This window comes from Amblyomma mixtum, chromosome 3, assembly GCF_055824585.1.
Source record: "Amblyomma mixtum isolate Tamu chromosome 3, ASM5582458v1, whole genome shotgun sequence".
Lineage (NCBI taxonomy): Eukaryota > Metazoa > Arthropoda > Arachnida > Ixodida > Ixodidae > Amblyomma > Amblyomma mixtum.
Window position 1 is genome coordinate 176511022 of NC_143014.1, and position 13723 is coordinate 176524744.

General features: G+C 45.4%; 1 protein-coding gene across 1 annotated transcript in view; it reads left to right on the forward strand.

Annotated features, from left to right (window-relative positions):
• The window catches only part of Ass (argininosuccinate synthase), a 38103-nt gene extending 24593 nt beyond the window's left edge, over nucleotides 1-13510 (forward strand). The window contains exons 10-14 of the mRNA XM_089582047.1: nucleotides 3455-3528; nucleotides 4592-4649; nucleotides 7244-7400; nucleotides 8095-8160; nucleotides 13164-13510. Of these exons, the coding sequence (XP_089438173.1) occupies nucleotides 3455-3528; nucleotides 4592-4649; nucleotides 7244-7400; nucleotides 8095-8160; nucleotides 13164-13203 (395 nt within the window). The 3' untranslated portion in view covers nucleotides 13204-13510. The remainder of the gene's footprint in view (nucleotides 1-3454; nucleotides 3529-4591; nucleotides 4650-7243; nucleotides 7401-8094; nucleotides 8161-13163) is intronic.
• The last annotated feature ends 213 nt before the right edge of the window (nucleotides 13511-13723 follow it).

The following is a 13723-nucleotide window of genomic DNA, read 5'->3' on the forward strand; positions in this document are numbered from 1 at the left end:
TTTAGGCATCTTCCCGTCTGGCCTGTATATAGTTCTTGCCGCACGTGAAGGGAACCCTGTACACCACACCCTTGGCACAAGGGACGAACTTTAAATCATGATTTACTTCACACCCGTTTTTTGTTTTTGTTTTTGGTCTTTTTTGTTTTTCTTCTCTGCTTTCCCTATCAACCCTGGCGCAAATTTTGCCCAGCTTATTAGGTGCTGAAAAAAGCATACCCCATATCTGCGGTCTACCTGCTTTAAACGGTGGGACAACTGGTGAACGTAGGACACGACAGCAAATTTCTTTTTAACCTGACCTGAAGGCTCCGGTGTCTTGTGCCTACAAAAGGACTTGATTTTTTTAAGTATTTTATTGCATGCCAGTATTATAGCATCATCCGGAAAGCCTGCTGACCTCAGCCTCTGAACTCGTTGACTAAAACTCTGACTGATAGCATGCACGCATGACTTGTTAATCGCAGAACCTAAACAAGAGACGGCTATACCACATTTGACTATCTTGGAATGGCCAGAACGGTATTTGAGCAAGGGTTTCACTGACCTCTGAAAGAAAGACCAGCACACATGGTCTGGTTTTAAAACCAATCTAATATCAAGGAATTGTAGCTCATTCTTTTGCGGTGTTTCAAAGGTGAATTTTAAGCCTTGTCCGCAATCGTCAAAAACCTTTAAAATGCTGTCTATCTGTCCCTGGAAGTCACCGTTGTCAACAAAAACAAGGTAATCATCTACATACCTGAAGACGCGTTTTGTTCGGGAGCTCAAATTACTTTCAATGGCCTTATCGACATAAGAAAGAAAAATATTACTCAGTACCGGAGCCACTTTTCACCCAATACATACCCCCGATTTTTGAGTAAGCAGTCTGCCTTGCCATTCAACAACTGTAGCTTTTAGATAAAATGACAACAGCTCCAAAAAGGCTCCCACCGAGATTCCGCATTTCGAAATGAATTATTCCTCATCGTTAGCATCTATTATACATTTGCTGACACACTGCAGAAGGGTATCGTGCGGAAGAGAGTAAAATAAGTTCTGTACATCGACACTAAACACGTTAAACAACCCGTTACACAAGTGCCATAATCCCGGGTTGATATTGAAAGCAGAGAAGAAAAACAAAAAAGACAAAAAAAACAAAAACAAAAAAACGGGTGTGAAGTAAATCCTGATTTAAAGTTCGTCCCTTGTGCCAATGGTGTGGTGTACAGGGTTCCCTTCACGTGCGGCAAGAACTATATAGGCCAGACGGGAAGATGCCTAAATTCCCGCCTGCGTGAACACAACACCTCTTTGAAAGGGCCCCGTCCTCGAACCTAGCCTTGCACTACAAAAAATGTGGTAGTAACACCTCCGCGCCTGCTGCCCAACAATGCATTCCACTTTTTAACGACACAAAGGTCTTGTACAATCACAAAGATAGATTGACTAGGGAAATTAGCGAAGCATTTCATATTCAGAAAAACCGCGACACATGCGTAAGCACCCCATCCGTCCTCGTTCATGATTGTGAGATGTCGTTTCTTGAACATCATGGGTGCTTGCGACATCTTATCAGTGTTGTTGGCGTCGATCATGCGTGCTCCTGGTTTTTGTAGAGTATATTTTTTGCGTTCCGTGGAATAAACCTTCAGTTGCTAGTCAGCGCCTGTCCCGTCGTCTTCTTTTCTTGTGTCCCTGTTCCTGCGCTGTGTTTTTTTCTCATGTGTCAGCCCCCTTCCATGTCTTCTCGCACGACATGGTCAACGTATGCATCCTTCATTGACTTTGTCCTTATCTGCATTGCTGTTGTTCCATGTATGGAATATTTGAGTTACTTGTGATAGTGACCGCTGTTATGCCAGCTTTCAATTGATTTTCTTAGCATGGTATTGGAAAGGGTCATACTGCGACTCAAAGTTTGAGTTGCGACTCAATGATTTTCTGAGGAAATAAACGAGGGATAAACTGCTAGCCAACGCTTGGCACATGTCCTGTTCCTCTTTTGTTTACATTGTCTTGGGAACCATTCGGGAACCGATTCCGAAATGGTGGAAATGGTTCGGTTACAGTCTGTTCAAAAGTGTAACTTTTGCGAGAAGAAAAATACTTTCTTTAAGATGTGAAAGGCCGTCATGCGCCTTCAAGTGGCTTCAGCAGTATCGTTTTTGTTTTTCGCAATGACCTCACAGCCGTCGACGAAGTCAGCGTGCAAAGTTTACTCAGGATTGAGATAATGAGCGGTTCAGTATATTTGATCAGCTAATATCTAACGCACAGAAAACGCCGACACATGCGCAAGTACACTACCCTGACTATAAGTATTCGTTATAAAAAAATCTCGTTTCGAATACAAGCCTGGATAACGAAAATCGGCGAAGTACGTGGATTACCACCTCTAATTAAGTGAGCCAAAGTGTTCAAAGAAGAGCCTTCGGCGAGTGTTACATCTCGATTTAAAATGATGGCGTAGTCACGGCCTGATTGTCATCTGTCATAATTCGAGTTTCGATACGAGGCGACAGTGGTCACTGCCGCTTCACACTCACTGCTTCCTTTTGTCCGCATTTGTATCGTGGAGATCAGCCTTGTTTTTTTTTTTTCTCATCTCCAGATTTTGTCCAAGTCGCGAGAGGTTCCCATGCTCAGTGGCGGTTGTTCAGGGCAGTGGTCGGAGTAACAATGCCTCTTTGCACCAGCGGTCGGTACTGAAAAAATAGTGGTTCCTGACAATTCGCGTTGCCCCTTCATCTTCAGGGCATTGTACTGCATGTTCTTTAATGCAACTTCAGCAGAAGAAGAACCCTTAGGTTACAAATTATTACCATTAACCCAGTGTGCCTTAGCAGTTGTATGCATTGGTGCTAAACGTGATGCATTCATTGCTGAGCATTTTTCTGAGCAATCAGGACTGCTTGCATATTTATAAACACCTGCACCACAATTTAAAAAGAAGTTGGTTCGTTGTTCACTTTTCTCCATTGTATAATTATTATCAGGTTTGTATAATTATTATTATAATTATAATAATAATATTATAATATAATTATTATCATTGTATAATTATTATCAGGGGATGTGAACGGGCATAATGTTCAAGTAACGCTCCAGTGCTCTGCGATGTATTTGAAGTTCCTGCAGAAGTTGCCGAGTCATGGCACTCGTTAATTCTTTCACTAGGTCATTTCTAGGAATTGCATAAAAACTGTCGATAAGCCGATGATAGAAAGTATAAAAACTTCCTATGTACTTGAGTCTTTTGAATACCGGTGGCCATTTGTCGGAAGACGGTTGATAGGTTGGTACTAAGAGGCTTAACGACAAAATGCTCAGTTCGTTTTCGCTAGGTTGTTAACATTTTTGTACAGACTTTCTAAAGAATGTCACTAAAATTTTTGTAAGGGCTAGCTGTGTCTTATGAGCGGTCGTGATATGTGCTGTCTTCTTTTTTTCTGGACCCACGTCGCAGGTGTGTACGAGACGCCTGCTGGAACCGTCCTGCGCGCGGCTCACCTGGACCTCGAGGTCTTCGCCATGGATAAGGTATGCGTGGGGCCTTCTTTTTACAACTACCGGTTCTCTGTTGCCAATCCGGCTTTACACTGCGTTCACGAGTCTTCAAAACGGCAGCCGCGAATGCGTTCTGCTGCTGAACCTGAGGCTGCGCGTCTGACAGTGAGGCCGTAAGGAGATCATTTTGACTTAAAGCGAAATGCCAACATCTGCGAATTGGCATTCCGGTGTTCCAATGAAAATACATTTGTGGCCGGTGCTAACCTTAACTTAGCACAGTGATGGCCTCTAAAGCGCGCTTTATAGGAACTAGATGTCATTAGCTGCTTACGCCGCACACGATATATAGCAAATGAAAACAGCGCGTCGCTACAGATCCGTGTGCGAATTTCTGGTTTTCACATTACTTGTGCAGCGCAAGTAGAATAAACGCATTTCATCTGTAACAATTATAATGTTAAAATTCTGTGTCATTACATTAAAATGGAAGGGGCACACTTAAGCAAAGCCGGAATACCGTTAAAATGCTGTGCTGTCTTCTGACAAACCAGGAGGTTTTCAGAGATGTCATTTGGATATATTCCATCGATACCCAACACATTTTATTTTCGTACGGTTCTTTCTTTGTTTAGCCGCCGCGGTGGCTCAGTGGTTATGGTGCTCGGCTGCTGACCCAAAAGACGCGGGTTCGATCCCGGCCGCGGCGGTTGAATTTCTTTGGAGGAGAAATTCTAGAGGCCCGTGTACTGTGCGATGTCAGTGCACGTTAAAGAAGCCCAGGTGGTCGAAATTTCCGGAGCCCTCCACTACGGCGTCTCTCATAGCCTTAGTCGCTTTGGGACGTTAAACCCCATAAACCAAACCAAACCTTTCTTTGTTTCTTCGCGCGGCTAAGGACACTTTGACAAGTACAGATACAATGGACGGCCGCGTGGTCTTTTGCCCTACTTTCAACAGTGACGACTGAGAGCATCTTTGTTTGAAAACTTGCGTCTATGGTGCAGACGCACCTTCGCTCGATATGTGTTTGGTTTTACATACAGTCATTAAATTAAGCTTATTAAGGAAAGTTTCTCGCCTTCCATTCTTGCAGGAAGTTAGGAGGATCAAGCAGGGACTGTCCTTGGAGTTTTCCCGCCAGGTTTACGCAGGTGAGAAATCCTCTTTTGTATATTGCCCCTGACTTCGAACCAAGTCCAAGTTTCTTAGAAAGCAATTTTATTTTTGAGGCAAATGTGGAATATTGTAAAGCACTATTATAGAAATATTGAATGTAATGGTTCGTTCTTCCGATATGTAGCAAAATCTTTCTTTTAAAGTTTGTCCATCGCTTGCATCCAGTAGTTAAAGGTGCACTGAAGAGGAATCTGAACTTGTCTTTTTGCCGCGGGAACTCGATCTACACGTTCCTAGCATTCTTAGAAACTGCGACTTATTGCCCTGTGTGGCCGATTTCCCAAATTAAATCGAATTAACGGCCGGCTCCCGCCCTTTTTTTTTTAATTCTGCCTCGTACGGTGGGCGGAGTCGACCAACGCGTGGAGTGCCTTTCACCCAGTCCCGTGGCGGCTTGCCGCTCTGCCATCGGCGGAGTAATACGTAGTAGTCCGTAGTAGCAAATAGTCCGCGCGTATTTTTATTTCTGCGGGCTTATTTTGCGGCTATATTATCTGCGAATGAAACTATTTATTCATGGAAACCTAAAAAACAAAATAAAGCGAAAGCAAAGCCTCCACGGAGCTGGCTGAAAAGAACTTCACGCGTTGGTCGACTCCGCCCATCGTACGAGGCAGAATTAAAAAAAAGGGCGGGAGCCGGACGTTAATTCGATTTAATTAGGAATATCGGCCATACAGGGCAATAAGTTGCAGTTTCTAAGAATGCTAGGAACGTGTAGATCGAGTTCCCGCGGCAACAAAGACAAGTTCAGAATCCTCTTCAGTGCACCTTTAAGACTGCCATAAAAAACCAATTGGGTACATTTTTGACGAAGGCAAGAATGATAATGGCAATAAAATGCAAGCCTGCCGAGGGGAGATTAGCGGATATATTGATTGTAATAGCGTAATGTTACGATGTGTAAAAAAATTGCTGTCATAAACAATTTCCAGCTGAGAAATGCGCTTGTTCAGAATTTCTGGGCATGTGGATTCATACATCAAGGTTTTGTAAGAAATAATTTCAACGGCAGCTGCCGTTATGCGCCGGAATTGCAGCGAGATAGCGGTGGCTAGTTGTACGCGCCCGAAGCCTTACGATCAAAGCACTCAGGCATTTGAGCTTCATTTTAGCTGTAACCCGTTCGGTAAGCGACAGACCGACCCTCAATGATGCTGCCTGTACCTGTGTTGTTTATAACTACGCTCTTAATCGCCTCGTTGGTCTGTAACATAAGGTGTCAGGGTTAAGCGACCGGCTAGCGCTGAAATTCGTAGCATCTTCGATGGTCGGCCGGTAATTTTTACAAACCTCACTTTGCTCATTCTTTTGCACTATCTGCCCCGAAGGATTTTTTTTTTTTTACATAGCCGCCACAACTAAAGCGCGCACTGAATGCTGCTTACGAATTAGTCCTTGCACTTCGCGCTTCAAATGAACGTAACCATCGAAAAAGCTAACTCGTGACGTGCTGCATTATTAGAGTTCGTCTCCTGAACGGTACTGGGATGTCCAAGTGTTCCTTGCATCTTGCTTCCTGCTTCGGTCACACTCGGGGCAGGTAAGAGCACTTACTTTTAAAATGGCATAGTGCGTTATGCCTCCCTGCGCGACGCTGTTTCCCACTGTGTATCAGCGGAACTCTCAACACAAGGCAGTGTGTGAATTTTTTTCTTTTATTTCGCTGTCTCGTAGTGCACTTTACTGTGACTAATTCAGTCGCTTAGGGTTTGACGCCATACATGTGCTTGGTTGTCTTATACATAGTTTCAATGCTAACAATTTACCGGATATAAACTTTCGGTCTATATAGACGTTTCACAACCCTTAGAGCAACTGATCTTTTGGGGCTTTGGGGAGAGCGCGGGGGAACTTAAGCCTCTACTCTTTTGTATTATACAAGCATAGCTCAGTGCTCGATGTGGCGGCGGCCTTCGATTTCTTTTTGAAAAGATAAAAGAGAAAGGGCCATGTGGTGCCGGTAGTATCGCGCGCAGAATCTGAGTTGTGAAAATTACGCTTAAAACGATGGGCGAATTTAAACACATTAAAAAAGGAGTCTCTGTTATTAATAACCTAGGATATGCGAGAAAACAGACTACCAAGATGCCGAGGAGTCATGCCTATGCCGGTTCTTCCAGCCGAGTGTAAGCCGCCGCAAGAGCGGTGAACGAAAGAAACACAAACAAGAGAGGCTCGCACGAGCGTGGTATAACACCAAACCGTGCATTTAAGAGTCCAGTACTGCCTCCTATGTATAGTATCCAAGGCTTGGATTGCGACCCGAAAACGCTCAGAGATACGCTTAAATGGAGCAAAACTAGAGACTATGCGTGCTATTTCTGGCTGCATTTGAGCTTCTTGGGACATCACACGCTCTTTTCCAACTTTTAACGGAGTAAGCAGAATGCCGGAATGCCAATTACGCACAGGCAGAGCAACACTGGAAGCATGTTTTGTGCTGGAGTGAGAGTTGGGTGCAGAGGGGATCCTAGAGTTTTATCGCGTCAAATGGCTTCATGGTGCTAATGAACTGCATTTTTTCTTACGTTCATCATTATTCGGGCATCATGCCACATGAATGCAGGTCTGTGGTACAGCCCAGAAGCGGAGTTCACGAGGAAATGCATCGAAATGTCGCAGAGCTGCGTGACCGGCAGGGTCCGCCTGGATCTCTACAGGGGCCAGGTCTACATTAGGGGCCGCTGGGCTCCCAACTCTCTTTACAACCAGGAACTGGTTAGGTGAGCTGGAAGAACCATGTCCCACTGTTCCAGGGCATCACGCGGGCAGAGGACATTTATTTTGGGTTCTTTACAAAGCCCTAACATATTAAATATTCGATGACATCACCTTTGGTGTTTTAACTGGAGCGGCTTTGTTGAGAATGTTTTGGGCGCATCCTCAACCGTGGCCACTCTCTGAAGTCATGTGTGGGTCAAATTGTAGCGCGTTTCATGTTGACGACAGTTATTAAGGTATCCGAGTCATTTAGTTATGTGGTCTCGTTGCTGCATTAATCGACAGCCCTGTAAAAAATTTAACGGTTTTTATTCCATAGCGGGCTATTCAGTGTAGATATTTATGGTCTTGTGTATCCAGACAAATTGAAGCTTTAACCCAGGAGGCTAATTTCAGCAACACTGAAATGCATAAATGTTCGCAGCAAACCCATGACACCAGCAGTAGCTAATTCTGGTGAGGGCCACTTTTCCATCGAGCTTAGAAAATATGAGTGCAGTAATGAAGGTGTGCTTCAAAAAAAGGAACAGTACCCTGGCTTAATCCCTCATTCTTTCTTGAGAAAACTTCTTGGGTTTACTGTTCGCCTCGTAATAGTCCCGGTTTTTTACTCGTACAGCTTTCAGAAGTGTAGCCTCAGATTATGCCTTTAAAGGTCCGTGTTGGCACTTTGTCAGCTTGTTCTCTCTTTGACAGCATGGACGTTCAGGGAGATTACACCCCCTCCGATGCTGGCGGATTCATCAAGATCCAAGCTCTCAGGTGAACCATTCTCTTACGTATAGCATAAGTGCCGTTTTTGCTGCATCGGACAAAATCGGTATGAGAATGCTTGCCGCATGAACTGAAAAGTAGACATACGATGCGAATAATGTGTTCTGAACGTGACTCCCATTCCGAGAAAAGAAAACAATAACTAAGTAACGATATCTTTCCCGGCTCTGCAGGGGTCCTTTACCCACTTCTTTCGCAACAAAGGGGGAGCGGTGGGAGGGTATTAACTTGGTACCGCTGTCATTGTTAATAGTTCGTTCAGTGAATTCCTTTGAAATACTTGCAAAGGCAGGATCAGCCGCAGCATTTTCGGCATCGACTGTATTCAACACACGATAGTCATGGTACACCCGGACCATTCTTTGACAGTATCACATGTGTGTCGATTAAACGACCTTACATCGGTCTGTAATGAAGCGAGGCGGCGGAACGGGCGAGAATACGCATATGCGCGGAAAATTCAAGCCGTCATCGGCCTGTTCTTCTGCTCCGCTTTGCGACAAATCGCCGTTCTGCAATTCGTTTGACAGTCGAGTGATACTGTTAAAGAATTGGCCGGGTGTACATGCAGGTATCCGCATGTAGTAGGTTCCCCAACCTTTGAAGCGATAGCTTCACTAGGCCATGTAAAGCCAAGGTCGCCGTGCTTTCAGTTTTGACCTTGAAGCGAGCCAGAGGTGAAACCATGAAGAGCTTGCGGTGTTACTATGGTGTGCTACCCCATGGTACCCAAGGTCACGGTAAAAAGAGGATGGTCGTGTGATATGTGACGTCATCCCATGCGTGGCATGACGTGACCCACGTGACTGATGACGTCATAACTTGTGAATATAAGGAGGAGCGCGTAGCGTCCCCAGGCCATATGCCGCGCGATGGAAGACGACGAACACCCCGCCGTAGCAGCTCGTAGAGTTGTGAAGTTACAACAACAGTATCAAGTATGCTGAATAAAGAGATTTACCCAGCTTAACATGTGCAGCTATCGCGCTTTACTAGGTTTAACTGTCGCTAAACCACGAGAAATTTTTAACACAGAAATTAACACGTTTTGTTCTATACTATAGTACACCAAATACGACCCCTATAGTCTCTCATTTTTTACCCTAGGTTTATTTTTTACTCCACGTTTTAGTGTTGTTTTGCAAGCTGTTGGCGAATGCGCTACCAGATACCTCAGCATAGTGTCATGTAGCGTAAATTGAGTACGTTTTACACAAATTAGCTTCTTGCTTCAGCTTTCAATAAGTTCGTACCCGTATTTTTGTTGACATGAAGAATGTGGACCACATGTTATCGAGCCATATGGGTTGCAACATAAGCCTAGAGCGTTAAAATACTGTTCCTCTACGTAGCTCACGAAAGGTGGCCACTCGGTCGATAGTGTACATATGCTTTGCATATATACACTAGCCTTGGAATAAGGCATCGGAAGGCCTAGGAATAACTCCGGTAAGCTCGGGTAAGAAGAACTTTTTTAGTTGGGATATTTGGTGCATGTTGTAAGAAAAGAACTGTAGCGCAACCAAGACGTACACAAGAGAGGACCACATAGGACTTTAGCGCTAGTCCTGTGTGGTCCTCTCTTGTGTACGTCTTGGTTGCTCTACAGTTCTTTTCTTACAAGCTCGGGTAAGCCCGGAGGAGAGTCTTGCCAGCGGAAGCCAATGGGAGGAAGCTTGGGTAAGCTCGGCATCCGCTCATTCCTCCCTCTCAGGGAACGGTACAGCCCACAACAGCGCCTGAGAGCTAGCGTACCGGGCAAAGGGGGAAGACGGAGGCGGCAGTATATAACTTTCTGAAGGATATACAGACCGCATACCATGAACTTAGGCAAGCCCACCGACTTGCCCGTAAACAATATCCTGCCAGCCACAAAACCCTAACTGAAGCATAAGAACACACCTGGCGCCGATTACAGACAAATGCGCACCCATAGCCCACAATTTACTCGCACGTTCACCCAGTCAAGTACGCCGGTACATCTATAATCTGCCCTCAGCCAGCCAACCTCGCGCGTATGATGAGGGGTTGCTCAAATTTAGGTAGCGCTTCTGGTTCTCATAAGTGTCACCACGTGGCGCACTGCTTTGAACATCAAAAAATAACACGTTGACATCATCCGTGACGTCAGAAAGAAAGAAAATGACCGAGTGACTGCAGAACAGAACGTGACAGGCTGCTAGGCTTAGCCGCACTTGTTGGGAGCTGTCCCGAATTCCTGGTAATGCGCTGGTCATGTACCACTTTGGCTGGCTACACCGCTAAAATACCAATCGTGGCAAGGCGTAAAAGAAAAAAAAAATGGCTGCCGGTTTATTATTGCTGAGCACAAAATATTCTGCAAAAGCACAGTTTTTTGCATGTGGACACCACCACCACGTACAGCCTTTGCCAAAAGTAACCAGGCTGCATGGTTTGCTTCTCATTAGAATAGTAGAGTCCTTACGGCTTCCCTAAAGATCAAAAAGTTCTTTGGAGGTGAGAACAGGAGTTCTCCTTACCATACAGTGATTTAGGGCTTGTGGGCTGCCATAATAGCTTCAATACGACTGAGAAGCAAACTGCCTAGCCTGGTTAATTTTGGCGAAGACTGTATCTGAGAGCGCGACTGCTGTGTCCGCTGACCAAGGGAGCCCGTTATGCACACCTTCAACTTTTTCATCGTCAATGCCAATTTACCCAATGTGCGCCGGCGGCCTATGCTTCAGTGCTGCGTTTCTGCTTGGCTTATGGGGTTTAACTTCCCCAAGCGACTCAGGCTATGAAGGACGCCGTAGTGAAGGGCTCCGGAAATTTCGACCACCTGGGGTTCTTTAACGTGCACTGACATCGCACAGCACACGGGCCTCTAGAATTTCGCCTCCATCGAAATTCAACCGCCGCGGCCGGGATCGAAACCGCGTCTTTCGGGTCAGCAGCCGAGAGCCATATGAGTCACCGCGGCGGCTACGCGTTTCTGCAGCAATGTTGTCAACGCCAACGCGTACTGCTCTAGTGCCGTGTTTCTGCCACAGCGTTGTGCACGCCAACGCATGCAGCGCACACCTCTCTGTCACTACAGCCACATAGCGTATAGCGCAAAGCGCAAATATTACTTTGATAGTAGAATTAGTTGATTGGAAAACGATGTGCGATGCACAGCGCGAGTGTGTGTTGCATGCAGTCTAACACGAGGGGTGGTTGACTGCGGCGATAGCCTAGTGCTCTCGTGCAGTGGCCAGTGAAGCTTATCTGTTCGTACCACCTCGGGTTCGAATCCCAGTCGTGGGTATTTGTTTGATTTATTCTTATTTCTTCATTTCACTTGGCAAAACCCAAAAACATCGCAAGACCTTGCTCGGGGTTACCCATCGGAATAGTGCTTTTGCACTAAAATCATAACGGCGGCGAGACTCCATGCTGCAGCTTGAAATATTTTCAAGCGAACTTCCTTGAACTCAGCTCGGTCTAGCGGAATATTTCGTAAAACGTTCTTTGTGCTGCGCACTTTGCAGGCTGCGCAAACACAACGAGGCATGTGCGCTGTCGCGTAGGGTGAACGGCAGCTGTGCGGTCGTTGCGCAATCGTCGCAGATGTAGTCGTCGCGTTTGTCAAGCGTCCGAACCCACATGACAGAATGCACTTCAACCCCCACATAGACCACGCACACCTGGTTAACACTGTTCCTGGCAACCGGTACACGTGACACCTTTCGGCGACTCCATCAGGGAGTGCTGAGCCTATAGTGACAACTGTCACTTTAATTTTGAGATCCAGGAGTCAGTGTTCTCTTCTACGCGTTTTTTAGTAAGTCATGAAGGTTTTACGCGAACTGGATGATTATCGAAAAAAAAAGACGTGCCTTGCGCAACTCGTAACTACTTTGTTCGGTGGCCACCGCTGCGGAGTACAAGTGTAGGAAGTGCGGGAGCATGGCGCGTGCACCGACGGTACAGACAAAAAAAATAAAATAATGCAACACTGGGGGTTCTTATAAGGCGTGACACTTACAAAGGCAATTTCACTTGCGTACAACGTTACTGACGTTTCACTGATACAGTCCAAGCCATTTCTTCTTTTTGAAGAAAAAACTTTGCCTTACCTCTCGTACTATCACCGAAACGTCAGTAACGTTGCATGCAAGTGAAATCGCCTTTCTAAGTGCATTGCCGTAAAAAAAGGAAAACAAAATATTATGTTGTATTATTTTTCTATTTCCATGTTTTCGGCTCAAGCGTCATGCTTCCTCTTGTATTTATTTGTGATCGCGCCTTCGAATAAATCAGTTGCGAATAGCCTTCGTCCTCTTTTCCTTCCTGTGGCGTCGCAAAACATTCGTAGCTAATTACTACAAAAAAAAAATAGCGTGAACTAGGCCGACAACATATCTTACTCCATGGCAGTGCCTATAAGAGCTGGCCACATTTCTGAGAATTTGCAACCTTTTGTTTCAAAGAACCACGCTAAAGTAAGGAACAGAATAGGACAGCCGATGCGGAGCCACTACAACATTTTTAAGAAACAGTCACATATCCGCCATGATGGCTCATTGTCTATGGCATGCTATTGAGATCGAGTTTGGAGATTTGGCTTAGGCGTATATAAAGACACGCCGCGGTGGCTTTACGCTTCTGAGCCCAGGATCGTGGGGTAGAATCCCAGCTACGGCGATCGCGTTTTCGTGTAGGTGGAGTACAGATGACGCCTGTTTGCTGTGGCGTTATCGGTGCAAGTTAAAGAACACCAGGTGGTCGAAATTAATCCGGAGCCCTCTGCTGCACTCTCACATCCCATGTGTGGCTTGGACGTAAAACCCCACATACGACAAGGTGGATGTATTAGGTGTTTTTTGAGCATTTAATCCTGTACAGCGCGCAAAAGTGTCTAATGTTAAATTTTTCGTTTAAAACGAAACTTGTAGCCAGCACATGAGTGGCTTTTGTGTTCTCAGCAACTTGAACAGCCAATGATTCCGTTACTGAAAGGTTCGTTCTTTTCTTATTTTTTGCAGGCTTAGGGAATGGCATCGTGTCAAGAGTGCGCAGCAGTAGTCTTCAACGAGTGGCAACGGCATGCATGGCGACTTGGAATTCAAACATAATAACAAATGACACATTTACTTTCTTTAGCACAAGTACAAGTTCTTCTCGTCAATGTTTGTATTGCGCAGTCCCTTGCTTAACGAAGTACGACGGACTTGCCCAGCAACAGGCACTCTTGAAGTAATTACCTCTATCACTGAATGCTTCAAAACGACTTTCATGCTAGCAACACCGTGGAAGACGCATTGAAGACACTTCAACAAAGCGGGAAGAAGTGGTCGTTTATAGCGTTCAGAAATAAAGCTGGTGATTAGAACACCGCATGTGGTAAGCTGAGGCCATTCATTCCAGTCCCAGCGGTAATCTGCAGCATATTCTGCCACCTTCTTTCAACGCATGCCCGTAAAAAATAGCAGTTATTCTCATAATTTATTCCCTAAAAGCTCTGCTTTTCTTTTGTACTTTAGCAGGTGTTGGTAACTGTTCGTCCCTCTTTAAGGCAAACGTCGGGCAAACTGAGTCGCTTTCG